General features: G+C 43.6%; 1 protein-coding gene across 3 annotated transcripts in view; it reads left to right on the forward strand.

Moving 5' to 3' along the window:
- GLI3 (GLI family zinc finger 3) overlaps positions 1-18,420 on the forward strand; it is a 278,925-nt gene extending 260,505 nt beyond the window's left edge. For all 3 annotated transcript variants that reach the window (XM_077119394.1, XM_077119398.1, XM_077119399.1), the window contains 5 exons: positions 43-192; positions 1,366-1,530; positions 6,576-6,866; positions 11,276-11,603; positions 12,651-18,420. In XM_077119394.1, coding sequence (XP_076975509.1) covers positions 43-192; positions 1,366-1,530; positions 6,576-6,866; positions 11,276-11,603; positions 12,651-14,965 — 3,249 coding nt within the window. In that variant the 3' untranslated portion in view covers positions 14,966-18,420. The remainder of the gene's footprint in view (positions 1-42; positions 193-1,365; positions 1,531-6,575; positions 6,867-11,275; positions 11,604-12,650) is intronic.
- Positions 18,421-20,912: the final 2,492 nt, after the last annotated feature.

A 20,912-nucleotide genomic window follows, 5' to 3' on the forward strand; every position in this document is an offset into this window, starting at 1 on the left:
ACATTTCCATTTTATTTGTGTCTCTCTTTTTCCAAACCCCAGCATATAAATAACGACCATATCCACGGAGAGAAGAAGGAGTTTGTGTGCCGGTGGCTCGATTGCTCAAGAGAGCAGAAGCCATTCAAAGCCCAGTATATGTTGGTAGTGCATATGAGAAGGCACACGGGAGAGAAGCCCCACAAATGCACTGTGAGTACGGAAGGGGGCTCCCGGCAGCAGGCTTAGGGTGTCACCTCGCTTGCATGGGTGTCGGGGTCTGCATGTCAGTCCTTTGTCACGTGCTGAAGGGCTCTGCGTGCTGAGGACTCCAGCTCAGGGGAGGCATGAGTCGGTGGCGGGAGGGGTGGAGTGGGGCACTGTCTGGTGATAAATGGCTGGGTTTTTGGAGAGGCGTGGAGGAGTGGCAGACCTCTGGAGGGCTTGCGCCATGCCGGAAGGTTCTACAACCTGTGCTATCCAGCTCGGAAGCCACCAGCTGCGTGTGATTCTTGAGCACTTGAAATGTGGCTAGGGCAACGGGAAGACTGAATTTTTAAATTTAGTTACATTTTAATTACTTTAAGTGCAAATATAAATAGCCCCCATGTGGCTGGTAGCTACAGAATTGGACAGGGCAAGTCTGAAGAGTGGAAAGCAGCAGGTGGCAGCTGGGACTCCCCTCCGGCACCAGGAAAGCAGTCACAGGCCCAGCGCTCACCTCCGCGTGCATTGCTAATTACAACGAAGGACTTGGAAGGCAGAGAGGTGCCGGCTTCCTCCTTAAAAAGTTTAAGTTGGCTTTTTAAAAAGATAATCTTTATACTTGTTTTTTTTTAAGTTTTCCCCTTGCTTTTCTAAGTAGGCCCCATGTTACAGTATAGATGACTGAGGGGGTTGGACGGGCATCCCTGCGAGGTTAAACCTTCTTTCACCAAGTGCTTCTCTAGAGGTGCCCTGGGCATGGTTTAGCTCCTGGCACTTTACATCTTAAAGCCCCTTTACAAACATGATCAAATTCCTTGTCTTTGTATGGATACAAAGCCATATTAATGAACTTTGTGCTGAATCTGAAATCAGTGGGAATTCCAGGAGATCAATGAGCAGATAATGAAGCCCATTGTCCACATTGAGCGGTCTATTTAAAAAAAAAAAAAAAAGAAAGGGAAAAAAAACCCTCAGGACTTTTACTAGCACTGAAAATTCATTCTCTTGAACAGCACTGAGCCACATCTGAATCCCAATAAATGCAGAGTTTAGTGGACTTTTGTTACTTGGTTTTGAAAAGCTGCTGATCCTTGGAACGTCAGTTTTTCATCCACTTTGAGGACGTGTTGTGCAGGCTACTATTGTGTGGCATAATCCAGATTTACCTGTTATGCTCAGTTTGAAGGTTGTACAAAGGCCTACTCGAGACTAGAAAACTTGAAAACCCACTTGAGATCCCACACTGGAGAGAAACCATATGTCTGTGAGCATGAAGGTTGCAACAAGGCTTTTTCAAATGCCTCTGATCGCGCCAAGCACCAAAACAGAACACATTCCAATGAGGTAAGGCTTCTCCATGAAAGAGCTCTTGGGGCAAAGGGTAGAAATAAAGAAACTGCACAGGGAATATAAATGGAAAGACCAACTGCTTTCAACCATCATTTCTCTTGGCCACTCCCAGCCCTAGCAGGTACTGAAACTGGAAACTTCTTAAAACCCTGGGCAAACTTAGTTTCATGCTGTTCAGAACTGCCATCTACTGGTCAACCAGTAGGCGCATGTAATTTGGAATTCAATCCAGTTGCTCTGTCTCGAGTAGTATGAATCCATGCAAAGGATGATCCTTGGAGGACCAAGGATGGATTCAGAGCAGCATGTTGATGACAGCTGACAGCTTTATTAACTTTCCGCAGGTGATATCTCCAAATGCACTCATCAAGACAGACTTGCATGGAACAACCAGCCCTGCCTAAATACAGTTTCCAGACATTCTAAACTCCAAAGGATCTTGAAAGATAGCCTCAGAATGGTTTCTAGTTGGTTATTTAAAATAATACATTAATACCTCATGATAGTGAAGGGTTCCTGCTGTGTTGCTGTTTGTTTGTTTGTTTTTCTGTAGTTATCCCAAATTATGAAGGATGGAGATGGTTTCAGATTCAATTTGCTGACATTTAGTGCATATTTACCTGCTTGAAGGTTGATCTGAGCTCTGATTTACATGTGAAGCCTTCTCTTGAACTAATCAAGAAATTAACAAAAAGACTCTCCAGATTTTAGGTAGAAAAAGAATGGCTAACCAGTGATTCCTTAACATGAGGTATAGTTCTGCCCACAAAGCTATCGTTCTTTTATGATGGAAAGCACCTTGCAGGCATAAAACCATAGAGCGGCCATTTTGCCTTACAGATGCAGGAAAAGTCTGTCATGATCTTCCAGAGAAATAAGTGGGAAGAGAACATCCTCTAGTATACACAAAGTGAGCCATTCAGCTCATTAGCCATTCTGCTTTAATGTGACAAAGACAGTCCTTACTGATGATAGAGCAAAAATATCTGTAAAGTATTGACCATACTCTCTAAATTGCACCCCCATAAACTCAGGCATGCTTGTTCACATATGCAGAGTTTTTTTCAGAAGGTCATGGTGGCATGAGGAAGCTCGAGTCATTTGGAATCTCATATCATCCATGAGTGTTGGAAGACATTTCAGGGGAAGTTGCTGCATCTCCATTCTTATTGTCAGTGATTCTTCTTTTTCTGCACAACTGTTGCAGTATTATCTGTTGTATTTGTTTTGTGCAAAGTCATATGGGGTTTAGAATAGGCAAATCCAAAGAGAGAAATTATGTGAGTGGCTGCTGGGGACTGAGGGAGTGGAGGAGGGAGGAACAGAAAGTGACTGCTAACAGGCATGGAGTCTCCTTTTGGAGTGATGAGAATGTTCTGGAATCACATAGTAACAGTGAAAATAGTACAAACCACTGAATTGCTTCCTTTAAAAGGGTGAATTTCATCTCAAGCTAAATTTTAGGGGATTCGGTTAATTAGAATTTAATCAATATATTTAACTACATTTCATATATTTAGCTACAATCTTGATTAGAAATTTAGAGGCTAATTCCTTCCTATAGATCAGGCCAAGGCTCTTTCTTCCTGCTACCATGGAGAAAAATTGGGCAGTAGATATATTAAGATTGGCACTGTATATATATATATATAAATGTACTTACTGAGCTTTTTACTTTTTATGCTTTTAAAATATGTACACATATCATATGTACATTTAATCATTTGTAAATATCTTAATATTTGCTGTAATCAAGTGTATTATAGTTGAACTTGTGTTCCTTGAGGTAAGAAGTGAAATGTTATATAAGAGTCTAATCTTTTGTGAAATTAAAAAGATATTTTGGTCAATAATGTCTTTCACCAAGTTGAGCAATTTACTCAAAATAAATTAATAACCTTGATCCTGACTATATAAATAAAATTTCATTCAAAAACATGTAAATCATATTTCTCTGTTCTCTGTGCAAGGCTTTGGCCTTGCATATGCATGATGGGCCATTTCAGATACATCAAAATGAAGTTTTCTAGAAATCCAGATTTGTGTAATCAGACAACCCTAGATGAATTGAGGTATATTCTTTCATTTATTTGTTCTTTTATTTGTCCCTTCCTTCATTCACCAAACAAGTATTGATAACTAGTTACAGATCAATCCCTGTGCTAGGCTAGGTATGGCAAAGAATGAGGTGGACCTGAACAAAAAAGGAGTAATTCCTGTGTAGAGGAGGCCAGTCCATCACATCTCCCAATCCCTTCACCTGCCCTTCTCATTTAGGACCACGGACCAGAGCAGTGGCCTCTGGCAGGGACCCCTACTCCAGACCATACAGCTGAGGCTCCTCTCAAAGCTACAGTAAACAGGTTTCCTTGACCTCTGATTTGGATGCATCTCCCTCTCCAGAAAGATCCAGTGGCCTCCTCTTGCCAAAGGGGAAAGCTTCCACTCCTTAGCCTTATGCCCAGTGTCTGTTATAAACTGGTCCATGCCTGCCCTTCCAGTCTCTGGGACCTTCCAGCCAACCTGTGCTCTGAATTGTGTCGCCAGTGTGCATCCAATGGTCCTGCTTCAGGACCTTCACCCAGGCTACTTCTCCTTTTGGCATCCTCTTACCCTCAGTTTTATCCTGAAGAATTGTGTCCTTCTTGTAAGACCCAGCTAAAATGTTTCTTCCTAATTAAAGCACTATTTATTGAGTGCTTAGGTGCTGTGCATTGTGGGAAGCATCATGTATATCATATTACTTGACATTTAGCTGAAACTCATGAAGCTGGGCATTATACCCATTTTACAGATATAGAAACGTAATAACTGATGCCTGCCATTATCATCTCAACTAGTAAATGTCCACATTCCTATTCTACTTTGTATTGTAGATAATGACCTGGGTGCCTTATTATTTCCCTCGAAATTTCATAGTCCTTGAATATAAATCTTGTCATATACCCAGCTTTGTGTTCATAGAGTCTTGTAGATAGGAAGTATCATTAAATTGTATTGAAAAACTTATTTAGCTGCATTCTACAAAGTCAGTATAAAAGATGTCAAAAGCTTTCACAAAGTGTCTCAGCTCAATGAATCAAAGAAGTAACGACAAAACCAAAAGCTGAATATGCAGAACACGAAAAGAGAGTTACTCGTTAAGTATGACAATATTTACCTTACCCTACAATTATATTTCATTCCCCTCATTAATCATAGCACAATTGGGGGAAACTAAGCTGTGTCATTGGGTTACTGTAGTATTGGTTTTGTTGTTACTGTTGTTTTTTTTTTTTTTGCCAGAGTTTATTTGGAGGTGGAGGGGACGGTGTTTTTTTGTAAAGCATTAATTTCACGAACCTGGGTTCTTATGAATTTTATAGGCAGGTAATGGGTGTGGAGACATATGAGCCTGTGTGTGTTATTTTTCCTGGAAATGCAGGAGCTGAGGAATATTTGTAGACTCATTACCCATTTAGCTGTCTGCTCATTTCTAGGCTGACCTATAACATCCAAGATCCATATGCATATACTGGTAGAAAGAACAACTCTTCACACCTGTAATGCTGGCTTGACTCCATGCTCCCTCACTCCTCCCCATCCATTCACAAATGCCACATCCATCCAGCTGGCCTGCTGATGGAGCAAGAGTCCAAGTACAGGGCTGATCTCAGAACGTTGGAAGATAATAGCCCCAATCGTCGGAACTATTCTTCTGTCCCTAATGCATAGAATGTGATGTGCTCATTTCATTCTATATGTGCTGCACATCACATGGGCTTCTGAATAGAAGTAATTCATAGTTAATGGGAATCAATTCTCCTCAAAGGAATCTCAAATTTGCAGGTAAAGTCTCTCAAGATCATTTTAGGGATCTTTGCCTCACTGCATTAAGACATTTCAGCGTTTTAGGTGGTGCTCCATCTATTCTTGGGCTTTTAGTGAAAAAGCATCTTTTTAGACATATGCATTCTACAAGATAGGGCATCTTTTGTAATATAATGGGTGCATTATATTAATCATGCTTTTTGTGACTATTGCTTACCTAATAGCTCATCTTCTGGTATACATAGATATAAATATATACTCATACAGGCATCCATGAATATATTATATTTCAAGCCAAGTAAATGAAATCATAGTTATAATGCTGATCATGAGCAAATGACAGTGGTTCTGCGATTGTAGTAAATATTCAGCTATAAGCATCTGTATAATTTTTTATAACTGTACCTGAAGACTTGATCCCTGATCCATATTGTAAATGAAATTAGCATGAAATAACTTCTAGACTTCAGTACCAGCTCAGGAAGAGTTCCAGCTGGACTTCTTGTTCCCAGCACATCATCCAGCCCTTCCAATTTGTGCATAAGTGTTCACAGTAGCACCTGTCAGGGCTTCATTACTTTGAAAATCAGAAATTCTCTGAATTTTTTGAGCCCTGAACATCCCCATGCAACTGTAATGCTACCAAAGAAACCTACTTTAGTGACTCTGAGCTGGGGAACATGTAGGCAATCCTTTCATTATGCCTACGTGTAAATAGCACATTTTCAAAGGAAGGCAGAGTGATATTATGTCTGAGAATCAGGGTGTTTATCTCTTCACATAGGCTCTCCTGAAATGTATATCACTTTCTCCTGACTTGATTATGGGTGACTTTTAAGCCTCCTTTTGTCATCATCAGCAGCAGCAGCACCACCATCATCATCATCCTCAAATGTCTCTTGAGTACCTCCTCTGGCAACTATGACACTTCTCCCTTCCAGCAAGATAAATGTTTCCAAGAACATAAAGGCAATTTACATGTTCTCTGCTCACCTACATTCTCTCTAAAATAATAATCTATTAGAGCTAGTTTAAATGATCATTGAACAGTGTTCAAATGACCTTATCAAGCTCTGATCTTCCCAGACGTATTTGAACACCTAAAAGCTTTGTGAAAGAAAGCTCTTTGGAAGAATTAAAAATATAATGAGCCACCACAAAGGACTGTTGGGTTGGGGCATAACCACTTTCATAATGGTCTATTATTTCTTTCTTGTGGGTTTTGGCAGAAACCATATGTGTGCAAAATCCCAGGCTGTACCAAACGCTACACAGACCCCAGCTCCCTCCGGAAACACGTGAAGACTGTGCACGGCCCAGAAGCTCATGTCACCAAGAAGCAGCGTGGAGACATCCATCCCCGGCCCCCTCCACCGCGAGATGCCGGCAGCCATTCCCACTCCCGGTCCCCTGGCCGGCAGACTCAGGGAGCCCTTGGTGAGCAGAAGGAGCTCAGCAATACTACCTCAAAGCGAGAAGAATGCCTCCAAGTGAAAACGGTCAAAGCTGAGAAGCCTATGGTATGTCATTCTCTTTCTTTCTGATTTTTGCAAAGCCCTGCCTGGGTAATTTGAAAGAGACCAGTAGGGTAGGTGGTTAAATCCTCACTTTTAGAGAGACGAGGCTGTCCCCACCCTTCACTTACTACCTTGGGCCGCCTCTGAATTAGGAAGGTGATCTGGTTTGCATACTTGAAGCTGATGTTCATAGAAGAAGCCAGCTCAGAAAGGAATGTGTGAGTTTACTAGTTGATGTTTAAAATCAGTCCAGAACCATGCCACCTCATGGCAGGAAGGAAGATGTAGCTGTCTTTATTTGTAGAGTGCCTGCAGTTTAGAAGAGCATTCATTTGGCCTTCCTGGAAACATGGGCTCTGTCTAACTTGCTCACATCCCTGTTCTAAAGAAGTCCCCAATCCAGGAGGATGGCGGGATAGACCCCAAAGCCCATAGTTACAATTCCATGTGATGATGGCTTTGATACAAGTCTGTAAAGAGTACTGAAGAGGGGAAACTTAACCACCACTGCACTGGGAGGAAGCAATGGGGGAAGGCAGAGGAGGTGGTGGTGATACAGAAGTTCAGCCCTAGGAGGGGAGAAGCAGTGATACCTCTGGGTGCAGCAGCAGGCGGAGAAGCACTAAGTGTGAGAGGGCCTGACAGCGAGCAGGAGCTCTGGCACTCAAGTGGGATGTGCATTCATCCAATGGGAAGAGGATAGATTTGCTGATGATGGGCAGAATCTTAAGGGGAATAGCCTGGTAGACTTTATTTCTCAGAAAAGTCAACTGCAAGGGCCGTCTAGAGAGTGGACTAGGAGACTGGAGACCGTATCTGTACCTTCCAAGGAGGTGGAGAACAGGGGAGGAGTTTGAAAGATTTTTGTAGGTAGAAATCTTTATGATTTGGTGACTAATGGAATGACATGTGGGTTATCCTACCTTTTCAGCTTCTTTCAAACTTCAGTTTATGATTTTCCTCTAAATATGTGCTGTACAGCTTCTAGACATTTCAGGAAAACAAGAAAAATTAAAAGACGGTCAAAATTAGAGGAGTTTTAGCATGCTTGTATTCATCCCTATGTACGATGGGTTTACTGTGCATATATAACGAGCTCTGTGCTGTCACTGTCTGGACTGTGAAGATGCACCAGGTAAAAGTCACATTCCCAGACCTCAGGATGCACACAAATGATCAGACAGGCAGATTTATACTCAGGTTAAGGAAGCATTTTCCAACAATCAAAGCGGTCCAGCAACTGGAAGAGCATCTTGTGAATCCCATTGTGCAGCAGCAGGCAGAAAATAAAACACATTCAATTCCAGCATTGGCAGGGTGGGAAATTACATTTTAATGACTTACCAGTTTGTCTTATTATAAGTCTAGCCAAAAGGAATGCAGATAATCTAGCCATATTTATCATTAATTCTCAGAGAGTAGTTGTGCTTTGCTTTAAAAAAACATATTAGTAAAAAAATTGACACACACGAAATGGTTAATCACTATGATTTTAAAATTAAGCAGTTCATAAACTGTGTGTTATACACATTTTTTAGGAGGAGCATATATTTAGTTTCTAAAATAAAAAGTCTACCTGTGTAATAATTATGCAGAACTTCAACAGTGTATCTTCAAGTGTTTAATGAAACAAGGAGATTGAATTTGTGGCAGCCTAGATTATGCCATAAAAAGATGATGATTTATGTTCTTAGGACATCCTAAGAACCAGTCTCCTGTAACTCAGGAGACATTGTTATCATCTTGTCTCCAGTTGTAGTGCTGTTGAAAGATCCATTGTTTAAAAAGGAAACGGTAAAAATAGAAGTTTATAGAGATTTGGCTCAGTGACATCTGAGATGCCCCAAAATATGAAATATTTTGTAAAATTATTAAATCAGAATGAGTAGGACTACAAGTCATAGAGTGTAAGACCCCATATTTTACAAGTAAGAAAACTGAGATGCAACAAGACAGATTTCCACAGTAGACAGTTGTGTGTATGTGGTCACACAAATATAAATATGTGTCTTCACAAACATCTATTAATGAACATCAGATTTACATTCCTAATATTCTTTCTTTAAAAACTTGTCTTTGATTTGATCATCATGCTATGAATTAAATTCTTTCTTCTTTTTTCTTATTAATCCAATGTCTCTTCTGTCTAATGCTCCTAAATGTCTTGTTCTCACTTCCTAAGGACAGTGGGTAATAAGGTGAGGGAATTTTGCCTTCTCTGCTTTTGTCTGTTTTGTTTTGTTTTCATTTTAACATTTAACTGTTTTTACTTCACTTATCTTTAGTTTTTGTGCTGTTGTGATCTCTTCAGTAGTGAGCATTACTCAGATATGTTTCAAACATAGAAACACTGTTTTTCAACATTCAGCATGTGGAAAATGTGGAGTTAGATGGTGAAATTTGTCATTCTATTTGTCTAGGTTTTCATAATAAATTGCGCCATGGCCTACCAAGCAGGCCTTCCCAAAGACTATTTAATCGTTTTCTTTACTGCTGTAAATTCATTCTTGTACCAGACTTGGACCACCTTCTCTGAAGAAGGTCTGATGTTAGTGGATTTGTTGTTAGCAGTTTAATCTGTATTTCAGTGTCCACGCTCATTTCAGCAGCTTTATAACTATGAACATCTTTGTCCCTTTTGGAAATGTGTATGGGTCTGTGTGTGTGTGTGCGTGCATACATACACACAGATTCATGTGCAGACATTTTCGCTTGCCAATCTAAGAGTAAGAGAAGACAACCAAAGCCTGGAAGGCTCCAAGTATGTCAGGAAAGGAGCTGGTGGTCTGGCACTCCAAAACACTGCTGAGGCAAAAAAAATAAAAATAAAAATTAAGCAAAGTTTCATGTACTCAAGATCAAATTTGTTTATTTTAATTTGCTCTGCTTGGTTACCCAGGACAAATTTATTGTATAAGGTGGCACTCCTTTAGAAGGTAGATGATGCTTGTCTTGTTCATTTGCTTGGGCTTGTGTATTGTGATAGCAGAAATAATGTAATGGGCTCCATTGAAAACCTGTTCCTAATGGCACTTTGCACACTGCCTTAGATACTGTTGTCTGTGATCAAGTGTGTGTATCTGTCTCTCTTTGGATGCTTTTCTCTTTTGCCTGCTGTCAGTGGCTCCCGTTTTTATGATAATGCTCGAGAAGGTCCTGTTGAAGAATGAAGTAGTGGTGGGCTGACAGTCTAAGCTGGTTGTTACACCATTAACTCTGTAACTTTGTGCAGTCGTTGAACTTCTCCAGTATCACTTTTCTTATCCCTATGAAAAGGATTAGACTGTTTGTCAACCTGACACTACTGGGACTTTAGATAAAACAATTCTGTGTTGTACAGATCATCCTGCTCATTGCAGATCACTTTATATGGTTGGCCCCCAACCCCTGAATGACAGTAGTGCCCCCCAGTCACTGGGACAGCTGACCCCTCTACCATCACTCCCCATTTCCAGAAGCTTATGGAGCAGGAGGTTATCCCTGAGAACTAGTAGAATAGACTGAGCTCCTATCTAGTTACAGAGTTATTTTAAAGTCTACTTGATTGGGGCTATGGGGGAAAAAACACTTCCCAGTTTCCCCAGTGAAATAGCAGGGACCAGATTAAGGGGAATGGTAAAACCATTCCTCACACCCATGACAGGTGTGATATACAGACTTTCTTCTTCTCCAACTATAGCAGATACTTAGGGGTTGAAGTTTTACTTACCCTACCTATACCCACACCACTTGAGCTTATAAATCTAGGAAAAGCAGAAAGAAGAAAAGATGTTACATAGAGTTTGAGTTACCAGCCTGAATAGTTTAGAGTTTAGAGAAGCTCTTGTTGGAGAGGGGACAAAGTATGGTTATGGAGCGTACCTAACATTTATGTTTTAGGTGAGCAAAATGAACACAAAGTAGGATGACTAGCACACTAATGTTGCTAATGCCTTCTAAGTCAATTGATACTGTCCCTGATCTTTTTATACTTTGTGTATCCTCAGGGTTTCTCACTTAATTCCCACAACAAACCCTAAGATACATCGTCCCCATTTTACAAAGAAGGAAATTGAGGTTTAGAGTGGCTAAGTAATTTCTCCAAAGGATATAGTTGTAGAGGTGGGATTTGAACCTAGGAAGTCTATTGCAGAGTTGGCATTTTGTACAAGATTCCATGGCTGAGATCATGCAGTCACACTTCATCTAGCATTCTCTGCTTTTCCTTGACTCCCACCACCTATCCATCCAGTGGTCCATCAACCTTGTTGATCAAGAGAGGTTATCTCCCTTCACTAGAACTTCATTTTTTCCCATCATTCAACTGACTTGTTCATCCCAAAGTTCTTGATAGTGCATGAGCTCTCATCACCGGCTCCCTTCTCTTGATTCTGCCAGGTGACGTTCCTTTCCTTTTCTCTTGACCCCAATAGACATCTCAGCCAAGCCCTGGTGGTCAGTCTTCATGCAGCAGCCAACAGTCCCCCATCAGCAACTATTCCAACAGTGGGCTCGAGCTTCATCTGACGGAGGGAGGCAGTGTAGGAGACCTCAGCGCCATCGACGAAACCCCAATCATGGACTCGACCATTTCCACCGCCACCACCGCCCTCGCTCTGCAGGCCAGGAGGAACACAGCAGGGACCAAATGGATGGAGCACGTTAAACTAGAAAGGCTAAAGCAAGTGAATGGAATGCTTCCGCGACTGAACCCCATTCTACCCCCCAAAGCCCCTGCAGTCTCTCCTCTCATAGGAAATGGTGAGCTCCTCATCAGACCACATATACAGGTTTACTTATGTACTTTCAAAGGTGGCCAGAGAGGAAAAGGGGCCATCTGCTGTAGATTCTGTTATAGTTTCACAAATGGCCCTAAAATCATGCTGTACAGTATCAACACATAACATATCAGTAACATGCCTGATTCACAACATAGCATATTTATGTTGAATGCATACGAGTTGCCTTTCTGAAGGGTCCATATTTAAAAAACAGGTAGTAGAAGGATAATACTGAAATAAAAAATCAGACCGTGACACATATTCTGATTGTGAAATCATAGCAATTAGACCAGGGAAAGAAAATTCTAGCAGAAGAAGCCTCTGTGGTTAGTACTTTCTCTGTTTTTCCTAAATTAAAAGCTTAATTAGTAGCCACTTTTTTTGATGGGTGCTGGGTTTAAGGAAAAGCAAGTGACCTTTCCCATTGTCAGCCCCCATGTCAGTTTTCACTTCTGAAATTATACTGAATACCCAGAACATATCCTGAGAGTGAACCACCCCATTGCCCCAATCTGGGTGGGTTACTCTGTGCACAGACTGTGGAATAAATGGGGTGTCCTGAGCATGGATCTGCACTCCTGGAATACCTTTGGCCTGTGAACTTGGATGTAACATGAGCATCTCAAGATAGATATTGCAAGGGTCTTCCCTTTCCCTTTTACGTTAACTGTGGATAAATGGATAAGCTTAACTGGAACTAGGGAGGAGTTGTTAATACTTGGTTTAAGCCATGGGCTGGCAGACTCCTGGCCCGTCTGGAGACAAATGCAACCTGTCATTTGCGATTGTAAGTCAAGTTTTATTGGCATCTGGCCACACCCATTCCTTTTTTGTATTGCCTGTGGCTGCTTTTGCCCTCACTGCAGAGCTGAGAGGTTGTGACAGAGATCAGGTGACCTGTGAGACCAAAATACTTACCACCTGGCCCTTTACAGAAAAAGTGTGCCAATGCCCAGTTAAAGTGATCCTCGAGATGATGTGGTCTTCCCGGTGACCTTCTCTTTCTCTCTCCACACTTTCTCTCCAGGCATACAGCCCAATAACAGCTGCAGTTTGGGTGGGTCCGTGACTCTTCTCCCGAACAGAAGCGACCTTTCAGGGGTGGACATCACCATGTTGAATATGCTCAACAGGAGGGACAGCAGCGCCAGCACCATCAGCTCTGCCTACCTGAGCAGCCGCCGCTCCTCAGGGATCTCCCCCTGCTTCTCCAGCCGCAGATCCAGCGAGGCATCGCAGGTGGAGGGGCGGCCGCAGAACGTCAGCGTGGCCGACTCCTACGACCCCATCTCCACGGACGCGTCGCGCCGCTCCAGCGAGGCCAGCCAGTGCGACGGCCTGCCCAGCTTGCTCAGCCTCACGCCGGCGCAGCAGTACCGCTTGAAGGCCAAGTATGCCGCGGCCACCGGCGGGCCTCCGCCCACGCCCCTGCCCAACATGGACAGGATGAGCCTGAAGACGAGGATGGCGCTGCTTGGGGACAGCAGGGACGCCGCGGTGCCCCTGCCTCCCGTCAACCCTCCCCGCAGGTGTAGCGACGGGGGAGCCCACGGTTATGGCCGCCGCCACCTGCTTCCCCACGACGTGCTGGGAAACGGGGTGAGAAGAGCCAGCGACCCCGTGAGGACGGTCTCAGAGAGCCTTTCCTTGCCCAGGGTTCAGCGGTTCAACAGCCTTAACAGCTTCAACCCTCCCGGTTTGCCTCCGTCCATGGAAAAGCGTAACTTAGTGCTTCAGAACTACACGCGACCCGAGGGTGGCCAGTGCCGTAACTTCTACGCGTCTCCCTGTCCCCCGAGCATTACCGAGAATGTCACCCTGGAGTCCCTGACCGTGGACGGCAACGCCAGCTTGAACGATGAGGACTTTCTGCCGGACGATGTGGTGCAGTATTTGAATTCGCAGAACCAAGCCGGGTACGAGCAGCACTTCGCGAGCAACATCTCTGAGGACGGCAAGGTGCCCCACGGGTCTGGCGTGGGCAGTGGGCCCGGCGAGTTTGATTTGTCTGCTCTGCCAGACGGCCCCATCGGCCAGCAGTACCGCACCCTCGAGCAGTCGTGCCCGGGAGCCAGCAAAAGTGACCTGCCCATTCAGTGGAACGAAGTCAGCTCGGGAAGCGCCGACCTGTCTTCCTCGAAGCTGAAATGCGGCCAGCGTTCCACGGTGCAGCAGGCTCGAGCCTTTGGATCATACAACAACGTGGCCATGCACCAGCAGAACGCGTTGAGGAACGGGGCTGGCCCAGCCGGGAGCTATCAGGCCCTCGGTGAAAACGGCAGTCCCTTCAGTGGCCCGGAGCACCTGATGCTCCGCAGCTGCGGTCCTGGAACCAACGGCACTGCCTTCCACGAACAGCCCTGCAAGGCTCAGCAATACGGGCACTGTCTAAACAGGCAGCCGGCCGCCCCAGGAGTGCTGGGCAATGCCTGCAGTGTTGTGATTCAAGGATCAAAGCTGAAAAGCACCGCCCCTTTGCAGGGTGGGAGCCAGCCAGAGTTTGGCGAGTCGGCTGGCTGCGCAGTGAATGGCATGCAGGACCCAGAGCTGGGGGGACCGGGGTACCTGGCTCCTCAGCTCCTCAGCGATGGCATGCACCACCAGGGAGGAGGCCGCCCCGGCCAGGGGCTGTTAGGGCAGGTTAGTGCTACCTCACACATCAACATCTACCAAGGGCCGGAGAGCTGTCTTCCAGGGGCTCCCGGCATCAGCAACCAGCCATCCAGCTTGGCAGTTAGCAGGGCCTACCAGCCGTGCGCCAGCTATGGAGGCAGCCGGCGCTCAGCAGCACCGAGGGGCAGCCTCGCTCTGCAGCCGGTGCAGATGAGTGACACCAGTCAGACCTGCAGGGTGAATGGCGTCAAGATGGAGATGCCAGGGCAGCCCCTCCAGCTCTGTTCCAACATGCAGAATTACTCTGGTCAGTTCTATGACCAAACCATGGGCTACAGTCAGCAAGACATAAAAGCTGGCTCCTTCTCGGTCTCTGAAGCCAGCTGCTTGCTACAGGGGGCCAGCCCCGAAAACTCTGAATTACTTTCCCCAGGTGCTAACCAGGTGACGAGCACAGTTGACAGCCTCAACAGCCATGACCTGGAGGGGGTGCAGATAGATTTTGATGCCATCATAGATGACGGGGACCACGCCAGCCTGATGTCGGGAGCCCTGAGCCCCAGCATCCTCCAGAACCTTTCCCACAGCTCCTCCCGGCTCACAACGCCAAGAGCGGCCCTCCCGTTCCCAGCACTGCCCACGGGTACCACCAACATGGCTATTGGGGACATGAGTTCTTTGCTGACCTCCCTTGCGGAAGAAAGCAAATTCCTTGCAGTTATGCAGTAGGGCTTAGGAAAACAGGACTGCCAACAAGCATAAAACTTTAGGAATTGAAAAGATTAAATTGACTCAATTTTTTGTTGGTCTTTTTTTTTTTCTTTTTTTTTTTAGCTCTGTATATGTATTTTAGCAAATCTCATCTCACCTAACTGGGATGTGTTTCAAGTATATTCCTTTTATGGAAAAGGACTCTGAAAAACCCTTAAGTATTCTAGGGAGAAACTGTCTTCCATTTCAGTTTTGAATCAGTATTGTTACACTCACTCGAACCATCCTCTTTTTTTTATTTTCAACTGTAAGCCCACCCCCTTTTTTTTAGTAAACCCTGTAAATGTGTGATGTGCATGTTCTTCTTTCTTTGAGAAGAGAGATCAAGCTAAAATATTTGACATGCTGTTCTGTTATTCAGAATAAGAGTTGATGTGCATATGAGCAAGGGGTTACACTTCCAGCTTTTTAAATTTTCCTTTATGGAGACTCAGCATCTTGCCGCCTTTTTTTTTTGTTCCCCCACATTGGGCACGAGAATTAGACTGTATATGGTGAGAGTAAGAATTCTTTGTGGGTGCACGGAAGCGCGGGTACCTGATTTTTAACATGCTTGCCACCTCTAATTCAGTTTCTACTTTCTACAATGGCACACAAGTGGAAACTGGGTGCTCTTGCAAATGAAATAGTTTCCTCACAGTTTGGGTTTCAAATGCTTCGTGTCCTTAAGGGTGCTTTGGGTGGGGATGTTTATCCGGTCAGTTCTCAGTTATCTCAGTTGGCCTCTTTTCTCTGTCTTCTGTAATATTCCATGCTGCTTAGTGTTACCCTGAGAGAGAGGGGCAGGGCCATTGGTGACACTCAGCCACACTGCTGCTTTCATCTGTTCTGGAAAGAAGTTAGGTAGAGTGTAGATTGAAGCTATGGGGTAGAATTAGTTTGGGGAACACTGTGATTTTGCTGTATTTGTTTTGCTTAGTTCCAGGGTCTTCCCTGTTATCGTAGATAACTGAGAATTGATTGTCTATAGTTCTAAGTATATGGGTATTTCAACAACCCCACCACCAGCTATATTTTTAGCATATGCTAATTTCCACTATAGCCAGGAGTTTTTCCATTTTAAGCCCCCTATTTTAAGGGATTTGTAAAACTTATGAAAGAAAAAGCTCACATGCAACAGTGTTTGGAATAAATTGCTTCATTCAATTTTAATATTTGAGAGCACAAGGGAAGGTGTTTAGTAGCTGTGTAGATGCCCATTCAAACCCCATCTATTAAATACTGCATGCATTTAAGAAATTAAGTTAAATGTTATATGCAGTTAGTCCATAATATGGACTGGTATCTGTATCTTTGTTTTGGATTAAAACATTTAAAGATTTTTAGAAACCCAGCTACTCCCCATGTGCAGTTGATGACACATGAATGACATACTATGTGTGCACATAAAGTACATGGATTATCCAGAGAGCATATTATTTTTGAAAATATGTGAACTATTAAAATATTAACCTGTCAAACTACCTGCTATAACCTGTCCCATTAACTGCTGGTCTTGGATTAGTCCACAGTGATTCATGATACAATTGTGTGGCTTTTTCCTTATATTCCTGCCATGTAAATTAGTATTAGAAAGACAAAAGCAAGTAAAATAAAACGTTAGATAATAAGAATGTTAGAACCAGCCTATTTTTTTTATGTTCATTTTCTCTCACTTGGTCCAAGAATCTGAACCCAGAGTTGAATTTGCTATTTGGGACTTTGTGGCTAAGATAGTCGTGTTTGTTTTCAGCAAGATCGATGGAGGGAAGCAGAGATTTCTCCTCCACATCCTGCTGCCCTCCTTTATGTAGAATCTTTTCTTTAAATTAACGGACTTATCACCTTTGGAACAGAGCCCCAAATCAAAAGAGAACTACCAGTCTGAGCTCAGCCCAGTAGAGTCTCTTTCACTATACAACTGAAAGCAAACAGCTTTTTCTTTTTTTCAGCTAGAGTCATGATGTGGCCACATACTCAGCCATCTATTCCCTGAGTCTTATTTTCCTGTGAAACTCAATATCTCCAGAGTTCTGGTTTTATCTTATCTTTTATCTTACAACTTATAACTTTTATGTTTCAGCCTGATTCCTTTTCCACTCTTAGATTTAAAACATGGTGCCCAGTTCAGATTCAGGCCTCTGGAAAAGAGAAAGGCTGCTGAGCCAGCCTGGAGCTGGTGGGTGCCACTCTCCTGAGCAGGAAATGCAGATCCCCTGCACCCTACTCACCTCCTCCATGAGAGTCTTTTTCCCAGGAGGATTCCCAGATAGGACCGTCATTTACCATATTCATCAAGGACGGACACTGAGCTTGGTATCGGCGCTGCTACCACCTTGCATATCCGCTTGCTCCTTTGGCTTCAGGTTGTTCTCTGGGTTTTCCCTTTTCTGTGCTTTTTCTCTGCATACTTATTTTCCTTGCCACTGCCTTGAGGTTTGCAGGAGACACACATTCTTTAGCTCAATATTTGGCTTCTCCCAATAATGGAAATTTTAGAAGGCTCGAGTTGAGGAGAGAAGGAAGAAAGTGTAATTTTCCAGGATTTCAGTGATCTAGCATGATGAAGTCTGATGGAAGGAAGCCTTTTAAGGTCAGTTGGAAGTATCACATCTGGGCTTGGGGTATCGTCTTAAGTCTTAATATCAGGTGGACCCACTCACTCCCAGCTGCCTGCCTTCTCTCCACTCCTCAGACCTGTGCGTTCAGGAAGATAGCGCTAACTCACTGGTTTCACCATCCCATTTCTTAAAGCAGGTTCACTCATGAGATTCCTGTTTATTGTCTGCATTCAACGTGTTTTTATTTTTCGAACAATTTGTATTTCTTTTTCGAAAGAACTCATTAGACTGACCCCCTGTTCCTGGCACCTTGGCTCATCCTCTTGAGCCACCGTGTTTGGATTCTTGCGATGTATGTGCCTTATTTTATGTTGATCTTGTTAACGAGAGGGACCAATTGATGTTGCCAAATCAGAGCTTGCCGCCATGCAGCTCCCTGGTGGAAGAGCACACAATTGTAACAGAGTCTGAACTGTCTTGTAACCTTCTGGTTTCCCTGTGTCATTTTGAACTGCTAGGAGGACTTTCTTTTCTGAAAAGTTGTGTATCCTGCAAACATGTAAGATAAGATACAAGTTCCTTTTTTTCCCCCACCTTTTTTAGATTTTTTAAAAAAATAAAATGTGTAATCCTTTTTTTAAAAAGAGACACCTGTAAATACATTTACATACTGTAGGAATAGCGTTCGGATGTAACCTGGTCCCGCAGCCCTCCTTGGATAAGCCTGCAGTTCGCTGTGAAGCTTCCGCCCCCACCTCAAGCCCGGGGGCTGCCACCCGGGCCACAGATGAACTCTACTTTTGCTTTCAGAACCACTTAGTCCTTTTGTAACAAAGACAAAAAATGTTTCTTATGATGTCAATAAAAAACTTTGTACTGAAAGTTTCCTTGGTGGCAGTTGACTTTATTCATAGCAGAATGCAAAGCGTGTTTTCACTGGAGGCAGACAGTGCCCCTGTCTCAATCCAGGTCCCCATGAAGCTGATGGAACTTTTGCTCTGAAGCTCGGGCCCGTCACCTCTAAGCTGAAGTCCAGGACCCATGCTGACAGCGGCGGGAGCGTGTAGGCATGCAGATCACAGCAATTGTTATTTTTCCTTTCTTCGTCACTTTGCCCAACGGTCACGAGGAGGAACGTGAATAAGGTTTCATGCCCACAACTTGACTCCTTCCTTTTATTATTCTTGGGATCATCTCAGAGACACCCTAGCACATGCCAGTGGAAAATCTCCCTTGGTAGAAACCTACTCTTACATGGCATTTCGTAACTAGCTTCAAACAGAAACATGAATCATTTCCCACATTTGTCTTTCCTTGTCAGTTTATGATATTACTCTCCAGACCATCACAGGACACCCCAAAGGGTTCCTTCCCTGTTTATGGGTAGCAACAGCTGTCTTTGAGGCACAAGTTGAAGGCAGTGGTTCTTGCTGGGAGTACCAAGCAGGTCCTGGATGGGGGGGTCTCAGGGATAGAAGGATGGGAGTGGCCCCCGCACTCTCACACACACACACACACACACACACATACACACACACACTCTGGCCCCAGGGTCGATGCATTCTGGACGTGATGAATGCTTCCTTCCTGACCTTCTAGCAGGGATTCTCCAATCAGGAATACTTCATGCTTTCCCGATTTGCAGAGGAGAAATTCCTTGCATCAATTCCCAAATCATTGCTTTCACGGCTAGATACTTCAAGTAAAGTGTTCAAACAATGTCAGAAAAAAAAAAAAGAATGAATGAGAATCTATATCCTGTCTTCGGTACAGGTTGCTGGTTTACAAAGATGTGTGGCATGTACCAAATCAGAATAAAACAAGAGAGACGAGGCCGATAGAAAGGGAAGGCAGTGGAGACAGTGGTCCAGGAAGGAGGCGGAGCACAAGGCTCATCCCGCAGACTCCTTGGGGTCTTGTGAGCTGGCAGCAGGTGGAGGTCACAGCTCTGTGTAGAAATACACCTCCGGTGAAGGAAACAGAAGCAGTGTTTGAGGTAAAGTAGCGCTGTCATCTATATCGTATTTCATTAAAAAATTATTTTAAATCATTTGGGGAATCCAAACACTATATATTATCCACATGAAAATATAATTGGAGAAGGCTAGAAATAGGGTGGAAAAATTAAACCACTGCCCAAATGTCTTACTCATCTTTTGTTCCTCCAGGATTTTCCAATCCCCACCCCCTTTGGTTTTACTGGGTAATATATTCATTATTCCGGCATTGTCCATTCTCACTCAGAAGAGGTATTGGAATCTTGGGTCTTGTAAATTTTCTCACCTATCCCTGACCTCCACTTTCTCACACGGTGCTTCCATCCTCCCTCAATACCCAGTGGTAGGTTACTGGGGTTCCTACCTTCTAAAGAAATTGCAATTTACTTGGGAAACTAAGAATTACCTACTGGATTAATTCAACAATTGCTGCCTGGATATCTAATATTCTGTTCCACTTTCTTTATAGGAACTGGAAGTGAGAAGGTGAATAAAACAGTGTGTGCATCAGCATCCGGCTGGGTGGGAGGGACAGATGTGTAAAACACGGATGACGATGCAGTGTAGCAACGAAAGGTGGTCCGGGGAAAGTTCAGTTTGGGGCACTATCTGTTTAAAGTGCTTATGACAGGATTCCCAACCTTTTGGGCTCATTTTTTTTTTTGAAATATATATTTTTTATTAATTAAAAAGAAAATTACAGAGAGAAATACAAACATTCCCAATATGTGATCATTCCATTCTACATATATAATCAGTAATTCACAATATCATCACATAGCTGCAGATTCATCATCCTGATCATTTCTTAGAACATTTGCATCAATTCAGAAAAAGAAACAAAAAGACAACAGAAAAAATAAAACAAAAACAGAAAAAAAAACCATACACACCATACCCCTTACTCCTCCCTTTCATTGATCACTAGCGTTTCAAACTAAACTTATTTTAACATTTGTTCATATTTTTTTTGTTGTGGGGAGCCATCCTGTGCTTTATAGGATGTTCACCGACATCCCTGGTCAGTACCCACTAGGTGCCAATAGCACCTTCTCCCCAGTTGTGGCAGCCCAAGCTGTGTCTAGACATTGCCAAATGTCCCTTGGAGTGCTCAATTGACCTGGATGAGAACTACTGGTATATTGAGTGAAAACTGCAAGATGTGCTGCAGGCAGATGTCCTGAAGAGAGATTCCAACTACGAACCCAGACTCAGGAGCCTCTGGCATGTTGGTGGCAGTTAAAGCAAAGGGTAGAGGCATAGAATGAGGAAGGGACTGACAGACAACTACCAGGGGATGCTGGCACTTAATGCTGAGTGCAGAGAGTGCACTTATGAGTAAAGTTGGACATCAGAGGAGAGGGAGGC

The sequence above is a fragment of the Tamandua tetradactyla genome, chromosome 1 (assembly GCF_023851605.1).
Source record: "Tamandua tetradactyla isolate mTamTet1 chromosome 1, mTamTet1.pri, whole genome shotgun sequence".
In the NCBI taxonomy this organism is placed as follows: Eukaryota; Metazoa; Chordata; class Mammalia; order Pilosa; family Myrmecophagidae; genus Tamandua; species Tamandua tetradactyla.